Source organism: Arachis ipaensis, chromosome B1 (assembly GCF_059453495.1).
Source record: "Arachis ipaensis isolate K30076 ecotype BB chromosome B1, ASM5945349v1, whole genome shotgun sequence".
Classification (NCBI taxonomy): Eukaryota; Viridiplantae; Streptophyta; class Magnoliopsida; order Fabales; family Fabaceae; genus Arachis; species Arachis ipaensis.
Window position 1 is genome coordinate 77,145,803 of NC_142436.1, and position 26,361 is coordinate 77,172,163.

The 26,361-nt window shown below is 31.7% G+C and overlaps 1 protein-coding gene and 1 non-coding gene across 2 annotated transcripts; one reads left to right on the plus strand and one right to left on the minus strand.

The window, feature by feature from the left end:
• The first annotated feature begins 3,131 nt into the window (after positions 1-3,131).
• LOC107618605 (SHOOT GRAVITROPISM-like protein) lies at positions 3,132-3,969 on the plus strand. Its single transcript, XM_016320717.3, has one exon. The coding sequence runs from the start codon at positions 3,269-3,271 to the stop codon at positions 3,743-3,745; it is 477 nt and encodes a 158-aa protein (XP_016176203.1). The 5' UTR covers positions 3,132-3,268; the 3' UTR covers positions 3,746-3,969.
• A 20,398-nt stretch (positions 3,970-24,367) lies between these two features.
• On the minus strand, positions 24,368-24,475 carry LOC148577099 (small nucleolar RNA R71). Its single transcript, XR_015903702.1, has one exon. It is a non-coding gene; the product is annotated as a small nucleolar RNA R71 (small nucleolar RNA).
• Between the last annotated feature and the right edge of the window lie 1,886 nt (positions 24,476-26,361).

The window sequence follows — 26,361 nt, forward strand, 5'->3', positions numbered from 1 at the left end:
TTAAATATTACAAAATAGGACGAATTAAGAAATTTTACTATATTTAGGAGTGGCAATGGGGCGGATAGGGGCGGATTTTTGCTCTACCCAACCCTGCTCCGCCGTACAACAAGCCGCATAGAACCTGCCCCACTTTTATCCGCAGGTAGTAAATCGTTGAACCTTAACCCGTCCCTGCGGGTATCCGCCCCGCCCCTACCATCTCTATAATTATTAAAATTCAATAAATTAAATTAAATTTCAAAATTTATATAACCATCATCACATATATAACATAAATTAAAATAAAAATTTAAATATAATATAATATTATTAATTATTTACTAATTATTTTACATATATTATACATATTATATATTAAAATTATATATATAGCGGGGCAAGTAGGAACAGGTATTACCTAAATCTGACCCTGTCCCGCTCCTCCCAAGAACCTGTCCCGTTAAAAATCCGCCCCAATGCGGGACGGATAATTATCCACCCCAAATGAATAGGAGCAGAGTGGATACCCGCGAATTCAGGTGGTATTGCCATCGCTAATATATTGGCAGATATTAACGGAATGGATTCTATATATTTAGGATAAAGTAAAGTGGGACAAAGTTAGTACATAATAAACTCGCTTCATTATTATCATTCCTAAAAATATTATGATATGAATATTTAAATACTTATTTGTTATTAGATTATAGATGCCAGATTATACATGGACATTCTTAAAAAAGAAATTCTAAAGAAAAAGGCATATGTTTCGAAACTCTTGAGCAAACACACAATTAGAGTTAGTTGAAACTCGATGTAAAAATTGAATGACGTTGACGGATTAAATATTGTTTCTTCAGTGAAATTATAAAATTAAATACTAAATAAGAAAATAATAACCGGTTATTGGTTTCAGTTTGGGAACCTTGATTCTGTAGTTGAATGATGATATATGTTTTTTCAAGCACCTACCCTTTCTTTCTGAACATCCAATTAACAAACACTATGCGAAAAAAAAAAAAAAAAAACTAGGCACGCACTAATTCTCTCACAAAACTAACTCATTTTAGATCCCATAACTTTCCTCTTTTTCTTTTTCCCTTCCCGATCAATCTTTTAGAATGTTGAACGTCAACCCTTTTAAGAATTCAAATAACATTTTTCTCAATAAATATATAGCTGTAGATTCTTAATATTCATGGGGCATGGGGGAATGACCCTTATCATGCAACCTACACAAAAAAATGTATCTTATTTACGAGGCAGCACAGTTGTTAAAGTTAAGCTAGGTAAGCTAGGTCAATGTAAAATGAATTGATATAAATAAATTTTTTCCTGTTCTAGAAAATAGACAATATTTAATAGTAAAATTTTTAGGGCATTATTATGTTAGTATATGGTGTAGCAGTATTTTATTGATGAAATGTGAGGAGTCCAGCAGCGCGCACGTGCGATTGTAATAATTAGATACCCACACCCCCAAATACTCCCATGCTCATCTCATATCCCGGAAAAGAAAAAGTCAAAATTTTGATTTAAATATTCAAATAAACCATAAAGATACCAAAACCTTTTTCACTGCTAAAACCAATCCCATAACGCGATCCGTTATTTTTCCCTCCTTTTTCCCAATCCTTATAACGGAATTTCCCACCCTTTTTTGTCATTCATCCCCACTTTCCATCAAAATTACTGTCTCGTCCCCCACTTCAAACGCTTTTCTTATTCCCTTTATATGCAAATCTGATTCTCCTTATCTTACAACATTATGATAATAATAATAATAATAATAATAATAATAATAATAATATCACTTACAATTCCGACTCACTTGTATCAAACCATCTGCTGAGTTTTCACAAAATTGCAAACCAAAACTCTCAGTTCATCAATTGTTCTTTTTCTTTTTTCTCAATAGAATCATGTGAAACCAATTATTCAAGTATGTTTGTTTCTCTTTTTCGTGAAGGACGAACAAGAATGAAAATAAAATTATTAATTATATGGTAATTAAAAAAATACTAATAGGTTAGATTTTTCATTTGATATATACCAATATACCTCTCAAACAAGAGAAATACTAAACCTATAAGAATTTATTATTTTTTATCATCACTTAATCATCAACTTAATTTTTTTAGGGTGTGTGTAGTTTAAGTATTACTTTGTTATTCAAATTTCATTTTCATAAAAATCAAATATACCCAGGAAAAATGTGGGAATTGAAATGATGGTATTTTGATTTCTAGAAATTAAACTTATTTAAAAATAGATTTTCAGACTTTGAACCAAATATAAAAATATGATATTCTCATCTTAAAATTTCTAAGAATTATTTATAATTTCTCCAACCCACACACTCTTAGTGTAATTTCTTTAGTATAGTAATCCAACAACATATTTTATTCTATACTTTTAAATATTAATAACTAATTGATAATAAAAAATAATACATTCTGATAATTCTCTAACATTCTTTCTCAAACAATATATATAAATTAAAATATATTTTTATTTTTACCTTCTATTTAAGTAAACATTAGTCAATTCTCTACGTTTTTCTTAATTAAAAGTGTTGACATCCTAGTATTAAAAAACAAAAGCCTCATATGAATGTGATTTTTTGGTTGACTTCATAGAAATGTAATATTTTCTTCTAAATTTTTTTAATCCTTTTCTTAAAAAGAATAAATCTTTACATATAATAATGTATAATAATTTGTCTCATCCAATAATTATATATATTAAAAAATAATACTATATATACATTAAAAATTAATCATTATATATTTATTTATATATATTATTTAAGTAAATATTCTATCTTAATAGTTAATTTTATTATTAAATTTTGATATACACATAATAATATGGTTGATATCTGATCTGTTTTAAAAGAAATTGATAGTTTATCGAAATTGTGTGCAATCAAAGGTATTAATTAATCTTTGTCACTTAGAGTATTATTCTCATTGAATCTTAGTATGTAACCAGTTTAGAATATTATTGTCACCTATAATATTGTTATTAAAGGCGGAGAAACAAAAATACCAAGACAACGATGGTGGAAGAGTGGGGGCAAAACCGTACATTTGCACGTGGCATGTCTATATATACCTATCACTACGGGGGTTGAGAGTCCCAAACTCCCTCTTTCGCCATTACAACACCATTTTCCTCTTCTCTCCACCGTATCCAATTCCCTCTTCTTCTTCTTCCTCACACTTTCTCTCTTTCTCTCTCTCTCTCTCTCTTCCTTTTCTTTTTCTTTTGCTCTTTCTCTCAAATGGAAGAACAAGACAACAGAGAACTTGAGCTTCTACCGTCTTCGCGCGCCGATTCCTCTCTGCTCCGCTTCCGATCCACGGTTTCTTCGTCTTCGCTCGCGGAGGTAGCGCCTTCTGTGGACCTTCAGCTTTCGATAAGCGTGGGGCGTCCGACGGCGGCGGAGTGCGTGGTGCGGATGTGCGAGGGCGTGGAGGCGCTGAAGTGGGAGGCGGCGGAGCAAATCAGGCTGGCGGCGATGGAGAAGGCGTATGCGGAGCGGGTGAGGGAGCTCACGCGCCGGGAGATGGAGATGGCGCAGTCGGAGTTTGCGCGCGCCAGGCAAATGTGGGAGCGAGCAAGGGAGGAGGTGGAGAGTGCCGAGCGGATGAAGGAACGCGCCACCGCCCGCCTCGGCTCCTCTTCCTCCACCTCCTCCTCCTCTTCTGCTTTGGAGATCACGTGCCACTCGTGCCGGCAGAGGTTCAGGCCTGCCTGATCGCCCGGACACATGGATCCTCTTGTGTTCAAATTCTTTACACTTTTCGCACCCCAAAATACGTTATTCTATTAATTCTCATCACTGATCACTTTCATTTCTCATCTATATTATTGCTGCTTTTGTTACTTATCTGTCTTTTGTTGTGTTTCTAACCTACAATAAGGAAAATGAATTGAAATGACTTTGTTTCATAAGCAATAACTGAAAAAAATAATTAACCTCATTTTGTTATCTTTCTAATTTCATTTATTTTTGTTCATATGGTAGATGATGATGATGAGCTGGATCAGTAGTAAGTAACAGTAGTACTCGTATAATATTAATTTTGATGCATGTTTGATTATGACCAGCAATGATTTAGTTTTGATTATTGAGCTTTTTGTTATGGATGATACTGGAAGGAAGGACTTTATAAGCTTTTGATGAGACTCAAAAAAGCATATTATTATCTAAGAGAGTAAGAGATATGCTTTTCCGCTAGTTAGGACGTTTTTTTCCTTAGACATAAAAATAACATAAAATTAAAGTTTTTATATAGATGAATTTCATACATAACTTTACTGGTTCTCATGAAATCACGCGTGTTATTATTAGTTGTACCTTATTACCAAAGTGAAAAAAAAAATGTTGGTTTTTTGTGATTTGATTTGACAAGAACATGCCGCAGAATTTAATTAGTACATGCGTACGAGAAAGAGGGAATGATGAAATTCCAAGTTTGGTTCCGAAAATGTTATAATAATTATTATTTGGGTTGAGCGAATGGGGGTAAATGGAATAAATGAATTGATGAACACAAGTGGATGTGCTCGTGTTGAAGTAGTAGTACTATATAATACTCATATAGCACTAGTAGTACCCTCCTTGTTCTGTAGTTTTCAAAGATCTAGTTTATGCTCTCTCTCGAGGATTGCAACAAACATAGCGTCACTACTTTTTACGATCTTAAATCAAAATCATTATCGGATCAATGTTTTTCATCATTCTGCATATATCCTTAGCTACTACCCCATTCTTGGCATCTAGTTCAAATTTGTATATAAAAATAATTATTCATGTATTTCTTTTCAATGGTTTAAACTTTTAGAAAAAAAGTAATTTTATGATATAATATATCGATATAAGAATTTTAATAAAAAAAATATTTATACAAATTTCAAAAAGAAATTTAAAATTGTTGGTACAAACAGATTTATGATAATTAATAATAGTAATAGTAGTAACTTTTAACTCAGAACATATATTTATTGCTTACATATATTATGATGGGTCTAATCATATTAACGCCATGATTACTAATAGTATTAGTATTATTAGTTGGTAATATATATAATCCTTTAATTAAAAAGAAGAATAAAGATAGTAGAAGGCTTTGGAGAGTGAAGGAAGGATGAGTTAGAAATGGTGAAACAAGGGCCCTAGTTAGAACAAATGAATCAGTACAAAAAGCATATATAGTGTAACGCCAATCGCAAGACATAGGAGATATAGATATATTAAAATAGCTGTATCCACTTGTATTCAACTTCTTAACTTTTGCTCATCACAAACCAAACACCCACTATATCACTGTCCATAATATTATTGGATATGGATTATTATTACCGACTAAAAAGCAAAGCATCAATCAGAGCATTGATGAGGAGTAATAGTACAGTAGTGTGTGCTCCTGTTCACAGATATATGTTGCTAGATTATTCGAATCCATAAATCATTTGTATATTTTTTGTATTTCGGAAATTAAAACTTACACATACCTTTCCTTAATTGTAAACTAGCGTATTATCATTAATAGCTATATAGCCTCTTATGTTTGAGCAATGTTATAACATCAGTAGAATTTATTATTTTTTATTAATAATTAATTAATCAGTAAAAATATTAATTAAAAAATGATATTGAGTTATTAAATTAAAGATGTTAGATTATATATTAACTAAAAATATTAGTCAATAAGGGTTAGGTTAACAAAAATGGAAAGTATATCATTTTTTAAAAACGAAATTTTGAATTTAAATCTTACAAATAAATACTAAATATAACTTTAAAAATTACGTATAACGAAAATGAAAATATTTGGTAATCAAAGAAAATCAGTCAAAAACAGTCATAATTTGTCATATTTAGTATTCATTAATTGTTACGACAATTAATTAATACTAAATAAGACAAATTCTAACTATTTTTTTGTCTAAAGAAAAATATTTTAGAAACAAAAATTTAGTTACCAAATTATATATATAAAGCACTTTTCAATCTGGATTGTATATATTAGAGGATTAAGATTTTATAATTGAAAATGGATTAATTTAGATATTATTAAGCAATTTCAAGTACCAATTTAAATTAAATTCAAGTTTGGTATACATCAGTATACAGCTGGAATGTACATCATCAACGTTTAGATGACACTTCTGCAAGGGACTAACGACGATACACTTTTTCGAATTTCAGGGATTTGATTAGTTATTTTAAAAAATTGAGGACTAAATTGAATAGCGATTTGAAATTTAGGGATCATTTTGGGCATTTACTCATTAGATGAGGTATTACAACTTTTAGCTTTTATGATGCACATTGTAACGATTGCAATATAACAGTGCATATACCTAATAGGCTAATACCCTTTTTAATTCTGATACGATCGAAAAGTTTTCAAGTATACCGATACATCGTTATTTTAGTAATTTTTAATTATTAATTTTAATTATATATATTATATATTTTTTTATAATTAAGATTAACTATTAAAAATTACTGAAATATATCACTACTTGTAAGTACAGATATTTCGCTGAGTTGTCGTGTCTGTGTATCAGAGATATTTCGGATACGATACTCACCGACACTCGTCCAACACGTGTGTTTACTATGTCTAACTGTGTCTTAATAAAAAATAAAAATTTCTTCTCCAGATATGCTTAGATATACCTAAATACCATCACATCACATGTCAACATGTCCAATCTTATTCTTAACATATATTTTTAAAATAAATTTAGATATAATATATATTATTATTTATTAAAATAAAAAATATTTTAAATATTTAATATAATTAAAATAAGATATTAAAAATAATTAAAAAATTTTATTTATATTTTAATATCAATAAAATATCAAAATATTATTACGATTTATCTAAAAAATACTTTATATTTTATATGTATGCGTGTTGTCGTGCTATGTAAGATTTTAAAATTTACATATTGATATATTTTATATCATGTTGTGTCTCGTATCCTTATCAATATCTGTACATCATAGACCGATACACTTGAAAAATTCAAATACGATTATGTTGCAGTAATATTACGTACACGAAATAGCATACTATACAATTTCAACTTAATACAGCTGCAGTAGTAATAATGACTGAAATTATAATAGAAGATTAATAAAATTTATTATTTTTATTTAATATTTAGCTAATATTAAATTTTAAATAATAATGTTAAGAAAATAATTTTTTAACTAATATTAGTAATTTTATAAAATTATTTTATTTACTTTAAATTTTAACTCTAAATTATAAACTGTTAACTCTGTTTTAAATTATAAAATTTAAATTTTTAAAATTAAAAAAATAAAAATATTAAGAATTAAAAAAAAAGTTGACTATATTGGTTATTAATAATTTATAGGGCAAAACACTAAAATAAGCCAAGGGAAAGAAATTTTTACGCAAATACGCCAAACCAAAATCTCGTTCATGAATCAACCAATACATGTTTATATGTAGTTCGAATTAACTAGATTCGAACTTGATCTACACATAATTCGAATCATGTTGCTTCGAATTATACACAAAACTCACACACACTAATTCGAATCAACCTGATTCGAATTACACGCATACAATGATTCGAATCAGGTTGATTCGAATTACATCCTCATTTATTAAAAAAATTAATAATTTATTAAAAAATTTATTAAAAAAATAATAATTTAAAATTAAAAAAATATATATTTTATTTCATGCATTAAAAAAAGCTAATAAAATATTTAATTACGAGACTTCTTTAAAATATTAATGAGCTATCAATTCGAATTCCATACAATACTCTTTTGTCCATTTTTAATAGCTCATGAATATTTTTTAATAATTTTTTTTTAAATTATATGGTGAGATATTACATGATTCGAATTACGCATGGGAAGTTCAATCACTCTGATTCGAATTATATGGTGAGCAATTTGAATTCTATACAATACTCTTCTGCCCATTCTTGATAGCTTATGAATATTTTTTAATAAATTTATTTTAATCATACCACAAAAAAATATTTTATTCTATATAAAATAATTTAAAAAATTGATTAAAAAATATTAGGAGTACTATAAAAATTTGTAATGTTCTAATGACATAGGTAAATACATGCATGTACACAAATTTTAAATAAAATACTCTACATAGTCAATAATAATTTAGAAATTAAAAAAAATATTTTATTCCATCCAAAACAATTAAAAAATATATTTTATTCTATACAAAATAATTTAAAAAAAATGGCTTAAAAATGTTATGAGTATTATAAAAGTTTATAATATTCTAGTGATTTAGGTAAATACATGATAAAAATATATTTTCTTTAATTTTTAAATTATTATCGACTATGTAGAGTATTTTTTTAATGTCCTAAATCATTACAAATTTTTATAGTACTCCTAACATCTTTTAAGCCATTTTTTAAATTATTTTGTATAGAATAAAATATTTTTTTGTGGTATGATTAAAATAAATTTATTAAAAGATATTCATGAGCTATCAAGAATGGGCAGGAGAGTATTGTATAGAATTCGAATTGCTCACCGTATAATTCGAATCATGTAATATCTTACCATATAATTTAAAAAAATTATTAAAAAATATTTATGAGCTATTAAAAATGAACAAAAGAGTATTATATGGAATTCGAATTGATAGCTCATTAATATTTTAAAGAATTCTCGTAATTAAATATTTTGTTAGCTTTTTTTAATGCATGAAATAAAATATATATTTTTTTAATTTTAGATTATTATTTTTTAATAAATTTTTTAATAAATTATTAATTTTTTTTAATAAATGAAGGTGTAATTCGAATCAACCTGATTCGAATTATTGTATGTGTGAAATTCGAATCAGGTTGATTCAAATTAGTGTGTGTGTGAGTTTTGTGTATAATTCGAAGCAACATGATTCGAATTATGTGTAGATCAAATTCGAATTTAGTTGATTCGAACTACATATAAACATGCATTGATTGATTTATGAAATAATTTTTGGTTTGGCGGATCTGTGTAATTTTTTACTCCCGTTAGCTTAATATAGTGATTTGCCCTAATTTATAATTGGCCAAGTAATTAATTAACTCGTTCGTTTAAACAAATGTTCGAAGCTCGAATCACGTTTTATATATACAGGAATTTATTGGGAAGCAACAAATTCTTAAATATAGTTTCGATCTATATCAAATTAGTTTTTGACTTGTCAAATTAGAAAATACTGTAAAAAAAAAAAAAAGTTAACTCTGTATTTTTCAATTTTAAATACTAAATTTGATTTTAAATTTTAAATCTTGATAATATAAAAATAAAATAATAATCTAAATGATTGACTAATAATATTAATAAAAAGTGTTATCCCAGCCATCTATATTTATAATTGTAAATCACAGTTTAAAACACAATTATGATTCTTACATCTATCTCATTGGATAACAATAAGATTGTGTGTTATAATTTGCTATACTATACAACACAAAGATAATATCAATAACAGTACTTACAAAATTAGCTTGATATGTCAGCAACCATTGCAAGTAACATAACACTCGGATACAGTTAAAAGTGTCATGGGTTGGCACAATAATACAGTAGCCAATTTGATTCTATATTATTATCAGCTGAAACGAAATTATTAACTTTTTTATTTTTTAAAAAACAAAAAAAGCATCCAGTGGGGCTTGATCATAGACTTTGGGGACAAAGTATGTTTAAAAGAGAAGGCATGAAGTCACAATCTTGATTATTTAAGAACATTTGAACCCAGCTTCTAATTTAGTTCAATATCTATATTAATGTATCTCAATCTATATAGTAATTTTAACGAGAATATTATTTCCTGATCGTGAATTGGCTTACTAACCACTAGTGGTCACTTCTACCAACTATTCATTAATCGACTTGCTTCAAAAGAAAGTTTCTGTAATTTTTCAAAAATATTTTAGTAAATCTCAAATTAATTAATCACAATTAATAACTATCCAATATATATATATATATATATATATATATATATATATATGATATGGTGCGAGTTTATTGAAGACAGAAATAAAATAGAACTCTTTAAAAAAAAAATTATTTTTTGAAGAGTCAAACTTGAGTCAACTTTATTGAATAGAAAAGGTTTTGCATGTTGCTGCAGCTTTAATTGAACAACGCCTAGTTACAACTTTTATTTATTTATTTATTTTTGCTTCTCAAAGGATGTAGGATTTTGAAAAAATGATCCCCCTTTCCAGTTGTAGGGTACAAGAAATCGATATTTCCTTCTTTTTTTTTTTTCCTTCCCTTTTTTCCTTTCTTTCCAATTTAATTTCCGAACGCCACCTATATGGAACCCTACTGTTCTACATATATCGTAGGAGTTGTATCACTCACTCGTTATCTTCATCAAAATAAATTCTTTTGTCGTGAGCTGGCACTAAAAACTTCCATATATGATCATATAATTGAGTAATATAATAATGATAGTATATATGACTATATATATATATATATAAAGAAAGAAAGAGAGATATGTGTGCATAATGTGTATTAGAATCCACTTATACAAAAACAATGTTTTGTCATATTTACATTCTAACCATCAAATGGAGACAATTCATCATTGTATAAAATTTTACAAAATTTAAAAGCAAATTTATATATAATAATTCATAATATATACCTCTTTTATCCTGATATATAAAATATAATCATTAAAAAAATGCCAAGAAAAAATCTCAATATAGAGATGAAGATTGGAGAAAACATTCTACGAAAAGTTAAAAGTTTTAAGTATCTTGGGTGCATCATACAGGATAATGGAGAGATTGAACAGGATGTAAATCATAGGATCCAAGTAAGCAGGTTGGTCAAAATGGCGGAGTGCATCTGGTTTTATATGCGACAAAAAGTGCCTTTAAAACTTAAAGGTAAATTCTATCGCACCGCTATAAGACCAGCTATGCTGTATGGTACGGAGTGTTGGGCGGCTAAAGGGGAGCACGAACATAAGCTGAGTGTGGCAGAGATGAAGATGTTGAGATGGATGAGTGGTCATACGCGATTGGATAAAATAAGGAATGAAAATATAAAGGAGAGAGTTGGAGTAGCACCCATTGTGGAAAAGATGGTTGAATCGCGTCTCAAGTGGTTTGGACATGTGAGAAGAAGACCGATAGAACATCCAGTCAGGAGGGTGGATGAGATGGAAGATGGACAAAGGGCGAAAGGCAGAGAAAGACCTAAGAAGACCATCCATGAGGTAGTCAAACGAGATCTACATGTAAACGGTTTCTCTGTAGACATGATACATGACAGAGCACAATGGCATCATTTGATTTATGTAGCCGACCCCACTTAGTGGGACAAGACTTTGTTGTTGTTGTATTAAAAAAAATGCCAATTATTTTAGACCATATATTAGAGCCATTATGATTGATCTAGCAGTCTAGCTATAATGATAAGGAGTTTTGGTAGCATGCATGAAGTCTTAGGTCGTTCCTCGCATGTCGTCAAGTATATATATATATAGGATATAAGAGTAATTTGGTGTCCAACTTTTTTTTCTAAAATATCCTTCAATATATATAATCTATAAAAAAAATTTGTTATTTTCATACCCTATAAAAAATTTGCCGAGAACCGTTGGATTTACGGACAAAATTATTTAAAAATTTTGTCAATAAATTTATTACTGATAGATTTAGTGTCAAACAAAATCAGATAATAAAATCTTAGCCGACAATTTGTTACTATCGGATTATAAAATTCGACCGAAAGAGAAATTATTGGTGGATTTGAATAATTGATTGGTAAAATTATGAAGGTTGTTATCATTGAAATTTTTTTTACAGTAATTTTAGCGCCATGTATTATGGGTTCGTGTTCTATTATCATTGGATTTATCCATTAATAAATCTGTCAGTAAAATATTATTTTATATTAATTAAATTAAAACTTATCGGTAAATTTACTGATAGTAAATCTGACAATAATCATAAATTTTATTATTTTTTTGAACTTGTTAAAACTTAATTTTTATCATCAATATATCAATAATTAATAGTCAAATCCCCATTAGTAAAAATCAAGTAGTATTTTAAATAAAAGTCAAAGTTACAAAAATGGAATCGATCAAGTGATAGGCTCAATAGTTCAATGGTTCAATTGAAATTGAACTGTGATTAAATTGATTTCATTAAATGATAAGCACATAATATTCACCACCAAAAAAAACCAGGATAACGAACAAGTTTTCAAATTTAACTAATATGAAACTAGTCTAATTTGGTTTGTATAGTTCATAAAAGGTTTCAAGACACTTATTTTTCTAGAACACAAGATTTGAACTAATTCAACCAACCGAAACATTAACACACCTTTAATTTGTATTGTATCAAAATTCAGATAATTATTTACCAGAATTACCACAACTATTCAAATAATCAAAGAGATAAAATATATATGTATATATACCAAGTTGAGAATGAGGGAGTTAAAGACACGAAAGAATAAGTCACACATAAGAATCATAAGCATAAGTAAACAAGAACAATTGGCCTAACAATTCGTTTGCACTTGTCCCAGTTAGTATCAACTTAAATCTCTCAGCAAAATTCAACACTTTCATAAACATCTTAAACCATCTTATTTCACTTCAAACTCCATTATTACTATTACTAATTTACTATTATTATTAACAACCAACAATAAACATCACAAATTTGATTATTAATTTAATTTTATCAACAATCAAATAAACAGTATCACAAAATCAGATTACAAATTTATTTGAGTTTAGTTTAACCTTTAATTTTAAAAATAAAATAAATGAAATCATAAAAAAAAGGAAAAGAACAAAAACAGTGGTAAAGATTATAGTGAAGCAAGTAAAACCATAGCAGAGAGGCAAGCAGAATGGCAGCGTCCCTCAAAGAAGCAAGCAGCGACGTCACTCACGATCGAGAACGGCGAGGCGAGCAGAGACGACGACAGAGTACACCTTCGCGGCGGGAGACGCCAATAGCTCCAAGCAAGCCTTCGTGCGACGTCGAGGAGAAGAGGATCGAGGAGAAGCGAGCAACCTTCCACAGTGCGACCGACGGCGACAACTCCCGGACGAGAAGAGTTTGGCGATGGGATAGTGGCTGGGTTCGTTAGGGATTAGGGTTGGGTTTGCGCGCGCGCGCGCACACACACACACACAGAGAGAGAGAGAGAGAGAGAGAGAGAGAGAGAGAGAGAGAGAGAGAGAGAGAGAGAGAGAGAGAGAGAGAGAGAGAGAGGTACTGGGTAATTGTGAATTTATATATATATATATATATATCACTGAATCAGAAAAAATCCAGCCTGTTCTGGCGGTTCACCAGTTAACTGTCGGTTCTTTCGGTTCTTGAGCCAGTTTTTTACAGAGCAGTTCTTCACATCAATCAAACTAGACAGATGACAAGTTTCCAATTAACTTGATCGAACCGGCCGGTCCAGTTCGATTGTCAAAACACTAATAAAAATAGTCAACTATAATGTTAAATAACAACGATACAGAACAAAAAGTTAAACAGATAAAATACTGTCAAACAAAGCAAAACAAAACCCTAATCACAATGGGTCCTAATAATCATCGTCATCGTCATTCCCCTGGTCCTGCTGGGATAACGGTCTAGGTGATGGCATCGGTGCCTGTCCTGGTGCCTGTGCAAAGGACGATCGCGAGGAGCCCCCGCCAGCAGTGGCGTTGCGCATCTCTGCATTGCGAGCATTCCTTTCTACTATGCGTGCGATGAGCTCGTTATACCTTTCCTCACCCAGATGCAGCTGGTAACCCTTGTCCTATAGGCTCTAAATGAGGCTGCAAACCTGCTCTCGCAAATCAACGTCATTGGGATCTACAAGACTCGTGGCTAAGGCGGACGAAGCCCTCAGAGTGGAGGTGTGTAGGTTGCTGAAGGTTGCGCATCCCCTTATTATTCCGTAATTTTTCAGCAAATAAGAGTTTCAAAAAGGCGCTATTAGGCAACATTCTCCCACTTCTATCCTAAAACTATATTCTAGAAAAAGTAAGTCTGACATAAAACTTAAATAATTTAACATGTTTAGAGACAGAAAACTAATCTCGATATTGCACGAACAATCCTCGTATGTATTAGCACGAACAATCCACGTTTAGTTTAAACGAAGTTAAAAAAAAATCCTAAAACAAAAATAAATTAAAATTAGTAAAATATAAAAATTATTAAATAAAAAAATGATAACAAAAAAAATTATGCATACTTTCTCTCAAATGCAATTAAACAAATATTAAATATTAACATTTTAATTTAACAAACAATATCAAACGTATGTCAGACTTTAATCACAATGTTTCAATAATGTTTCCTCAGTCAAATTAAAATTTTTTAACAATGATACAAATGTTCAGTTTGGATAAACAGATTAATTAAGTTCCTTTTAAAAAAATAGTTTAAACAATAAATAGCTATATTAAAAGTAACTTATAAATAAGTTATTTTATGTTTGGATTTTTAGTTCTAAAAGTACTTATTTTAAAAAAAATTTGATAAAAAGTAGCAGTATTATGAGAGAAATAATTTCTTTTAACTTTTCTATAAATTTCTAAATAGCTTCTTAAAAATGTGCAATTTAATTTTAAAAATTGTACCAAATATTAATACTACTACTTTTTATAAGTCAAAAACTCAAATAAAATTATTTTTAAAACTTTTCAAACGAACTCAAAATTTAATTTGGACTTGGTACAAATGAAACTTTTTCAACAACGGTGCATTTTGTATATGTAATTTAATTAAAAAAAAATATTAACAAAACTTAATTTAATTACCTCACTTCTTATTAGTTAAGTTATGTATTGAAATAAATTAAAGCTTCTGTTATTATCCCAAAATGACTGCATTTAGAAACATCTGTTACTATACATGTTTTTGTGCCGAAAATGTTTGACAACAAAAAAAAAAAGTCAAAAACAGTTATAATTTACCTTATTTAATATTTATTAATTGTTACCATCAATCATCAAACGCAAGGAATAATTAAATGTTTCCTTAAATAAACTAATGCAATTATAAGAGAATAGTTAATTTAATGTTAAGGGTAATGCTAGGATAATCTAAAAAAATTCATTCATGTATATGATTCAACCTCAATGATCATAATTATTTCTACTAAAATATAACATTTATATTATCAAATTTCTAATAAATCAAATTACTCAATAAAATTAAACTAAAATAAACAAAATATTTACTTTGCACATAAAAAAAATCTAAATAGATAACATCCATAGACGACCATTAAATTTGATCAAAACAACTATATTATCATTCAGTTGTTAAAATCAGCACATTAACACTTCACTTCAAAATCTTTAATTTTAAAAATCCAAATAAAAAAAAGTATATCGACAGACATTAATTTAACATTAATCAGTATCTACAATTTAAATAGACATATATATATATATATATACAATAAATCCAAAGTTCAAAGTATTTATATTGTTTTGGCGTGATAGCAATAACGACGGTGTAGTGGTGGCGGTGGTAGTGCAGTGACCGAACGGGCTGGTGGTTCAGAAAGGGGTTAGTTTTTATTTAAAAAAAATAAAAAATGGAAAGAAATAGAGAGACGGATAATGACAATCTATTTGGAGGAGGAAGAAGGGATGCAGCTCCAGCGATAGAACGGAGCAATGACACCCATGACAGCGATTGAGAAGTAGTTCCGTTTCATACGACAAAATGAGATCTAGCTGAATCTACAGAGTCATTGAAGGAGAATGGAGGTGACCGCCGTTAGCGGAGGTTGGCCGGAGGGGAGAGAGGAGAATGGTGGAGAGAGAAGGGGCTTTGAAAGTGACGGGAGAGAGCTGCACATTTTGAATTTAGGGCAACATTATCATCGGATTTAGTCACCCATCCGACGATAATAAATTCATAGTTACCAAAACGTAGTATTCCACTAATTAGGATAAATCCGACCCTAATTTTTGCATCTTTTTTTTTATTTTCTCCTTTCAATTATTACTAGCGAATTTACCGTTAGAAACCAAAATTCGTCGGTAATAATCTGCCTTGATGAATTTATTACTTTAACTGCCGGTAAATCTAATAATAAAATCGTCACTAAAATGCGACGCTAAATTCAAAGGTATTTAATATTTTTTTTTGGGTGATATCTTGCACCCAAAACCTCTTATGTAAGTTATAATTTATAAACAACTTTTCATCATCTTAATTAATTTTATTTTCATGAGCTTTTAGCACATACTTAATATATAAAAAGTGGATATATAATTGGCCGATACTCGTAAACAATTGGACCAAAACAAATTAAGTCAACCCGTTTGACAAATCTAACAATGCGTATTCATAGAAAGATTAATTCTTATTATCAACTCCTTAACTAAAAAAGTATGATCTGAATTGAGAAATTAGTTTGTAATTTCTTCTTCCGAAATACTGACCTAATTAAATATTATACTCTCTCTCTCACAGACACAAATATATGAGCATGAACAGAATTGTATGTCCTTTAATTTCCTTTATATATATAATTTCAAATCATATATTCTCTCATTTTAAATTGAATAAAATCATGCAACAAATTGAAATGGTTCAATTATGATTTTATCAAAACTTAAAATCAAGTTTAAAACTCATCCTAAAAATTTAGCATTTTTAATTGTCATATTATCATCAAATTCTTAGTATTAACAAAGGATATTATGCTCTTTGTTAAAACATTTTACTTAAAAATATATAATAATTATAACTATTAGATATTCTCATCATAATCCTGCTTAAAAATTATATCTCTATATCTATATACATAATTTAATAAATAAATTTATTAATCTGTCAGGTAAAAATCATATATATATATATAAAAGTAACATTTAACAAATATTGTTTTAGATAGAAAAAGACAACATTTTTAACGAGTTGCATTTGAGTATGGCAAAGATAAAATTTTTGGTCACCCACTAAAATAGTTGTCTTTGATATCTAAAACAACACTTAAAAAATGTTACATTATACAAAATTTAAGACAACATTTTTAAATAAAAATATAACATTTTATAAGGATTGTAAAAAAATTAAATAAATAACATTTATAAAAAGTTGCCTAAAATTATTTATAACTAAAAATTTTAGAAGAAATTTTTAATTATATTCCCACCAATTATTTTCCCTATCAAACAACTTAAAAAAAAACATTTGTTTCTCAGTTCATTTGAAATTGAAAGAGCCCTAAGCCTTAAATTACCAAGCCCCTGAAGCCAATAATACACCCACACACAAACCCTTTCTCTCCGTTCTCCATTACCAGCTCCAATAATCGACGACGCTAACGGCGACAGCAGCTCGACACACGGTGCCCTCCTCCACAGCAACGGCGCTCTCCTCCGCGGCGACGGCGCGGTGCTCTTCTCCACGCAGGCTTCTCGATGGCGACGGCACGGTACACTCCTCGTTCTACGCCAAACCTCCACCGGTGAGAAACCCCTCTCCCTACTCTTCTTCTCCTTCTCCCTCTTCTTCTCTTTTCTCGCATCCTCCTCTTTGCGAACCAGAGATGTAAAAACCGTAGCCACCTCTATTCCGCTGGCGAGCTTTGATGTATCACGGCGACCACCTCAACTGGTCTATTGCTCTGGCAACACGGCAACCACCCCTCAGGTGCAACCTCATCACCCCTGCCTTCTTGTTCTGTTCTTTAATTTTCAGGTTTTTGCAAAAACCCATTTTACTGTTCTCTGATTTAACTCATTATATTTTAGTTAGATTTCAATTTTTACTTAATAATTTTATTTAGTCAAACTTATTTTGGCTGATTAGGTTACTTTAAAATTAGGATTTTTTTATCAGCATTTGTCTTAGTTCATAGCTAATTAAGCATGCTATTATGATTCTTGAGTCTGGAATTTTAATTTGTTTGGACTGGCTTGATTGATATTTTGTTGAATTTCAAGTTTTTCACTGCTTTTCAGTAGGATTCAACTTAAAGGAAAAAGAACAAGAAAGAAGGAACAAAAAGAGCAGTTTGAGACACTATTAAAATTTTAATTCAAGGTGTCTGTTTTTTTCTTTAGTTTTCTTTTGAGTGCTATTTGATATCATATATATCATCATTGTTGTCTTGTAGGGAGATGCTGATGTAATATGTAGTGGAGCTTGGAAATTCTGGCCGCTGGAGCTTATGGCTTGTGTCAATTTTGACCGAAAGTGTTTTTATGGGGTGCTAAACCTTCTGAGGTATTCTAATATTTTTGAGGTATGTGAAAATTTTACATAGGACTTGTGTAACTGTGTTTTAAATTGTAAGATAACTTTCTAGAGGTTTCTTAGTCATGGCATGGTGATTAATTGGCATGTTCATTGGTTTCAACTAGCCATAGGTTTGTTGCTAGTTATTTACTATTAAATTGTTTGGATTTAAAAAATCCATTTTATAATTTGAATACTAAATGGATGATTAAGTCTCATTTTTTCTATTTTTTTAATTTAAAAAAGTATTGCAAAGTCTCATGCTATTTATTCTCACAAATACCTTCTTTGTATATTAGCTTAACATTCGCTTAGAATGAAGATGTGGTGGAACATTTCTTCTTCAGAAATGGAACAAATCGATGAAGGTGTGATGAGCGGATAATTTATACGCTTTTTGGCATTGTTTTTAGTATGTTTTTAGTAGGATCTAGTTACTTTTAGGGATGTTTTCATTAGTTTTTATGTTAAATTCACATTTCTGGACTTTACTATGAGTTTGTGTATTTTTCTGTGATTTCAGGTATTTTCTAGCTGAAATTGAGGGACTTGAGCAGAAATCAGATTCAGAGGTTGAAGAAGGACTGCTGATGCTGTTGGATTCTGACCTCCCTGCACTCAAAATGGATTTTATGGAGCTACAAAACTCAAAATGGCGCGCTTCCAATTGCATTGGAAAGTAGACATCCAGGACTTTCCAGCAATATATAATAGTTCATACTTTGCCCAAGTTTAGACGATGCAAACTGGCGTTCAACGCCAGCTCTCTGCCCAATTCTGGAGTTCAGCGCCAGAAAGGGATCAAAAACTAGAGTTGAACGCCAGAAATGGATCAAAACCTGGCGTTCAACTCCACAAATGGCCTCTGCACGTGGAAAGTTAAAGCTCAGCCCAAGCACACACCAAGTGGGCCCCGGAAGTGGATTTATGCATCAATTACTTACTTTTGTAAACCCTAGTGACTAGTTTATTATAAATAGGACTTTTTACTATTGTATTAGTCATCTTTGGACGCCTGGTTCTTAGATCAGAGGGGCTGGCCATCTCGGTCATGCCTGGACCTTTCACTTATGTAATTTTAACGGTAGAGTTTCTACACTCCATAGATTAAGGTGTAGAGCTCTGCTGTTCCTCAAAGATTAATGCAAAGTACTACAGTTTTCTATTCAATTCATCTTATTTCGCTTCTAAGATATTCATTCGCACTTCAACCTGAAGGTGATGAACGTGACAATCATCATCATTCCCTATGAATGCGTTCCTGACAACCACTTCCGTTCTACATTAGATTGAATGAGTATCTCTTAGATCTCTTAATCAGAATCTTCGTGGTGTAAGCTAGAATGATGGCGGCATTCAAGAGAATCCGGAAGGTCTAAACCTTGTCTGTGGTATTCCGAGTAGGATTCAATGAATGAATGACTGTGACGAGCTCCAAACTCGCGATTGCTGGGCGTAGTGACAGACGCAAAAGGATAGTAAATCCTATTCCAGCATGATCGAGAACCGACAGATGAATAGCCGTGCCGTGACAGGGTGCGTTGACCATTTTCACTGAGAGGATAAGATGAAACCATTGACAAAGGTGATGCCTCCAGACGATTAGTCGTGCCGTGACAGGGCATTTGGATCATTTTCCCGAGAGAAGATCGAAAGTAGCCATTGACAATGGTGATGTATCACATAAAGCCAGCCATGGAAAGGAGTAAGACTGATTGGATGAAGATAGCAGGAAAGCAGAGGTTCAGAGGAACGAAAGCATCTCTATTAGCTTATCTGAAATTCTCACCAATGATTTACATAAATATTTCTATCCCTGTTTTATTAATTGTTTTCAAAAACACCATTATCAATTTATATCTGCCTGACTGAGATTTACAAGGTGACCATAGCTTGCTTCATACCAACAATCTCCGTGGGATTCGACCCTTACTCACGTAAGGTATTACTTGGACGACCCAGTGCACTTGCTGGTTAGTTGTGCGAAGTTGTGAACCATGGTATTGGCATCATGTGTTTGGTGCCATTACCAGGGAAAGAAAGAGCGATGAATTTTACATAATCAAAGTGTAATAACAATTTCTGCGCACCAAGTTTTTGGCGCCGTTGCCGGGGATTGTTTGAGTTTGGACAACTGACGGTTCATCTTGTTGCTCAGATTAGGTAATTTTCTTTTTGTTTTATTTTCAAAAAAACTTTCAAAATTCTTTCAAAAATTTTTTCTTGTGTTTTCGAAAAAAAAATTTTTTAGATTCAAAATTCTTAAGAATGAATTCTAGTGTTTCATGAAGCATGTGAAGCCTGGCTGGCTGCAAAGCCATGTCTAAATTCTTTTGGACTGAGGCTTCCAAACCATCAGCATAGAGGCAAGTTACATATTTGATAAGTAATGAGCAGTATATTCTGATATCTTGCTGAAGCTTGGCTGGCCATTGGCCATGTCTAGTGTTTTGGACTGGAGCTTTCATTGAAAGCTTGGCTGGCTAGTGAGCCATGTCTAATTCCTGGACTGAAGCTTTAGACTAAGAATGCAAGATTCCTGGAATTCATATTAAAAATTTTGGAATCCTTATTTTCCTTTTTCAATTAATTTTCGAAAAATCCAAAAAAATTAGAAAATCATAAAAATCAAAAATATTTTTCTGTTTCTTGTTTGAGTCATGTGTCATGTTATAAGTTTGGTGTCAATTGCATGTGCATCTTGCATTTTTCGAAAACTCTCATGCATTCATAGTGTTCTTTATGATCTTCAAGTTGTTCTTGGTAAGTCTTCTTGTTTGATCTTTGCATTTGCATGTTTTGTGTCTTTTCTTGTTTTTCATATGCATTTTTGAATTCTTAGTGCTTAAGCATTAAAGAATTCTAAGTTTGGTGTCTTGCATGTTTTCTTTGCATTAAAAATTTTTCAAAAATAATTTCTTGGTGTTCATCTTGATCTTCATAGTGTTCTTGGTGTTCATCTTGACATTCATAGTATTCTTGCATGCATTCATTGCTTTGATTCACAACTTTCATGCATTGCATCATTTTTCTTGTTTTTCTCTCTCATCATAAAAATTCAAAAATAAAAAAAATATATCTTTCCCTTTTTCTCTCTCAAAATTTCGAAAATTAGATTTGACTTTTTCAAAAATTTTTAAAATCTAGTTGTTTTTATGAGTCAAATCAAATTTTCAATTTAAAAATCTCATCTTTTCCAAAATCTTTTTCAAAAATCAAATCTTTTTCATTTTTCTTAGTTATTTTCGAAAATTACAAAAATATTTTTTCAAAAATATTTTCTTAATTTTATCTCATAATTTTCGAAAATAACAATAACAATTAATGTTTTGATTAAAAAATTTCAAGTTTGTTACTTACTTGTTAAGAAAGATTCATACTTCAAGTTCTAGAATCATATCTTGTGATTTCTTGTGAATCAAGTCATTAATTGTGATTTTAAAAATCAAATCTTTTTCAAAACTAATTTCTATCATATCTTTTCAAAAATATCTTCTTATCTCACCTTTTTCAAAAATTTGATTTCAAAATATCTTCTCTAACTTCCTAACTTCTTATCTTTTCAAAATTTGTTTCAACTAACTAACTAACTTTTTGTTTGTTTCTTATCTTTTTCAAAACTACCTAACTAACTCTCTCTCTCTCTAATTTTCAAAAATATCTTCCCCCTTTTTCAAAAATTTCTTTTTTATTATTTTATTTTTTTATTTTTATTTTCAAAAAACCACTAACCTTTTTCAAAAACTATTTTCAAAAATCAACTAACTCTTTTTCAAAAATTATTTTCGAAATTTTCCCTCTCTCATCTCCTTCTATTTATTTATTCATCTACTAACACTTCATCTCACCCAAATTCGAACCCCCTCTTCCATCTGTGTTCGAATTTCTCTTCTTCTTTTCTACTAACAATAAGGAACCTCTTTACTGTGACATAGAGGATTCCTCTTCTTTTCTTTTTCTCTTCTCTTTCTTATGAGCAGGGACAGAGAAAAAGGCATTCTTGTTGAAGCTGATCCAGAACCTGAAAGAACTCTGAAGAGGAAATTAAGAAAAGCTAAATTACAACAATCCAGTGTCAACTTGATTGAAAATTTCGAACAAGTAAAGGAGATGGCAGCCGAACCCAACAACAATGCAAGGAGAATGCTTGGTGACTTTACTGCACCTAATTCCAATTTACATGGAAGAAGCATCTCCATTCCTGCCATTGGAGCAAACAACTTTGAGCTGAAACCTCAATTAGTTTCTCTGATGCAGCAGAACTGCAAGTTTCATGGACTTCCATCTGAAGATCCTTTTCAGTTCTTAACTGAATTCTTGCAGATATGTGATACTGTTAAGACTAATGGAGTAGATCCTGAAGTCTACAGGCTCATGCTTTTCCCTTTTGCTGTAAGAGACAGAGCTAGAGTGTGGTTGGACTCTCAACCCAAAGACAGCCTGAACTCTTGGGATAAGCTGGTCACGACTTTCTTAGCCAAGTGACAAACCCCATTTGTAGGGTTTATCTTGTATTGAATTTAGGAGATTTTATCACCTTTTACCCACATTTATTCAATGAAATAGCATGGTTTTGTATATTCTCCTTTAATTGTGCTTAAGAGTGAAAACATGCTTTTTAGGACTCAAAATAGCTAAATTTAATTCACCTTGATTCTATTAGATGCCTTGATATTTTTGTTAAGTGATTTAAGGTTTAGGAGGCAAAGATTGGATCAAGGGAATGAAGAAAGAAAGCATGAAAAGTTGGAGAACTCATGAAGAAATGAAAGAACCGGAAAGCTGTCAAGCCGACCTCTTCGCACTTAATCGACCATAACTTGAGCTACAGAGGTCCAAATGATGCGGTTCCAGTTGGGTTGGAAAGCTAACATCCGGGGCTTCGAAACGATATAAGATTTTCCATAGTTGCATCACGCATAGGGGCGCGCACGCGCACGGTACGCGGACGCGCCGATGGTGGCACATGACCCACTTAATGCAAACGTGGCCAGCGATTTTAGAAGCCTTGTGGGCCCAATCCAACTCATTTCTGATGCTATTTAAGCCAAGGATTGAAGGGGAATCAGGGGACTTTTAGATACTTTTCATACTTTAGAAGTTAGTTACCATTAGTTTAGTTTTAGCTTAGTTTAGTAGTGAGAGTTAGTTTCTAGAGAGAGAAGCTCTCACTTCTCTCTAGAATTAGGATTAGGTTTAGTTCTTAGATCTAGATTTTAATTCATCTTCTTCTACTTCTATCTTCTCAATTCCTTGTTGTTACATTCATTCTTCTTCCATCCTTTTGTTGTAATTTCCTTTATGTTGTTCTTGCATTTTGTTGTAGATCTACTTTTGTTCCTCCCTTTCTCTTTCAATTCAATTCAAGGTAAATCATAATAATTGTGTTCATTTGATTTGTTGTTGTTTAATTCCTTGCAAATTGAGTAGTGTAGATTTACTTTTCTTGCAATCTTACTATGCTTTCCTTTTATGCCTTCCAAGTGTTTGATGAAATGCTTGGTTGGATTTTAGAGTAGAGTTTTATGTTCTTGGCTTGGAAAGGTAACTTAGGAACTCTTGAGTTACTAATGTCCAAGTAATTGATGATTGGGATTCATTGACTCTAGTTCTCACTAATTGAATTAGTGGAGAGTTAGGACTTATGGACTAGGATTGATATAGCTCATTTGACTTTCCTTTACTACTAGTTAGAGGATGATTTAATGAGATTAATCCTTGCCAATTCTCATATTGTGGTTAGTGATTAGGATAGAGATCTTTGACCACCAACCCTTGCCAAGACCTTTTTAGCCATTAGTTTACTTTCTTACCATTTATCTTTCATGCTTCATATCAAAACCCCAAATATAACTCACAACCGATAACAAGACACTCCATTACAATTCCTAGGGAGAACGACCCAAGGTCCAATACTTCGGTTTATAAATTTTAGGGGTTTGTACTAGTGACAAACAACTTTTTGTATGAAAGGATTAGTGATTGGTTTAGAAACTATACTTGCAACGAGAATTCATTTGTGAAATTCTATACCATCAAAAATCCGTTCATCACCAAGTTCTTTCCTCCTCAAAAGCTGAGCAAGCTTAGAGTGGATGTTCAAACCTTCAGACAGAAAGAAGGTGAATCCCTCTATGAAGCTTGGGAAAGATACAAACAGTTGACCAAAAAGTGTCCTTCTGACATGCTTTCAGAATGGACCATCCAGGATATATTCTATGATGGTCTGTCTGAGTTATCTAAGATGTCATTGGATACTTCTGCAGGTGGATCCATTCACCTAAAGAAAACGCCTGCAGAAGCTCAAGAACTCATTGACATGGTTGCTAATAACCAGTTCATGTACACTTCTGAGAGGAATCCTGTGAATAATGGGACGCCTATGAAGAAGGGAGTTCTTGAAGTTGATACTCTAAATGCCATATTGGCTCAGAATAAAATATTGACTCAGCAAGTCAATATGATCTCTCAGAGTCTGAATGGAATGCAAGCTGCATCCAACAGTACTTAAGAGGCTTCTTATTAAGAAGAAGCTTATGATCCTGAGAACCCTGTAATAGCAGAGGTGAATTACTTAGGTGAACCTTATGGAAACACCTATAACTCATCATGGAGAAATCATCCAAATTTCTCATGGAAGGATCAAAAGCCTCAACAAGGCTTTAATAATGGTGGAAGAAACAGGTTTAACAATAATAAACCTTTTCCATCATCCACTCAGCAACAGACAGAGAACTCTGAATAAAATACTTCTAATTTGGCAAACTTAGTCTCTGATCTGTCCAAGGCCACTGTGAGTTTCATGAATGAAACAAGGTCTTCCATTAGAAATTTGGAAGCACAAGTGGGCCAGCTGAGTAAGAGGATCACTGAAATCCCTCCTAGTACTCTCCCAAGCAATACAGAAGAGAACCCAAAAGGAGAGTGCAAGGCCATTGACATAAGCACCATGGCCGAACCCAAAGAAGGAGAGGAAGACGTAAATCCCAAGGAGGAAGACCTCCTGGGACGTCCAGTGACCAATAAGGAGCTTCCCTCTGAGGAACCAAAGGACTCTGAGGCTCATCTAGAGACCATAGAGATTCCATTGAACCTCCTTATGCCCTTCATGAGCTCTGATGAGTATTCCTCTTCTGAAGAGAATGAGGATGCTACTGAAGAGCAAGCTGCCAAGTTCCTTGGTGCAATCATGAAGCTGAATGCCAAATTATTTGGTATTGATACTTGGGAAGTTGAACCTCCCTTGTTCATCAATGAACTAAGTGATCTGGATCAACTGACATTGCCTCAGAAGAGACAGGATCCTGGAAAGTTCATAATACCTTGTACCATAGGCACCATGATCTTTAAGGCTCTGTGTGACCTTGGTTCAGGAATAAACCTCATGCCCCTCTCTGTAATAGAGAAACTGGGAATCTATGGGGTGCAAGCTGCTAAAATCTCATTAGAGATGGCAGACAATTCAAGAAAACAGGCATATGGACAAGTAGAGGACGTGTTAGTAAAGGTTGAAGGCCTTTACATCCCTGCTGATTTCATAGTCTTGGATACTGGAAAGGAAGAGGATGAATCCATCATCCTAGGAAGACCTTTCCTGGCCACAGCAAGAGCTGTGATTGATGTTGACAGAGGTGAACTAGTCCTTCAATGGAATGAGAACTCCCTTGTGTTTAAAACTCAAGGATCTCCCTCTGCAACCATGGAGAGGAAGCATGAAAAGCTTCTCTCAAAGCAGAGTCAACCCAAGCCCCCACAGTCAAACTCTAAGTTTGGTGTTGGGAGGCCACAAACAAACTCTAAGTTTGGTGTTGAACTCCCATATCCAAACTCTAAGTTTGGTGTTGGAGAGTTTCAACAATGCTCTGAACATCTGTGAGGCTCCATGAGAGCCCACTGTCAAGCTATTGACATTAAAGAAGCGCTTATTGGGAGGCAACCCAATTTTTATTTATCTAATAATATTTTTCTTAGTTATATGTCTTTATAGGTTCATAATCATGTGGAGTCACAAAATGAATATAAAAATTGAAAACGGAATCAAAAACAGCAGAAGAAAAATCACACCCTGGAGGAGCA

Excerpts from the sequence above, each read along its gene's own strand:
- LOC107618605 (XM_016320717.3), top strand. The coding sequence starts at position 3,269 with ATGGAAGAACAAGACAACAGAGAACTTGAGCTTCTACCGTCTTCGCGC.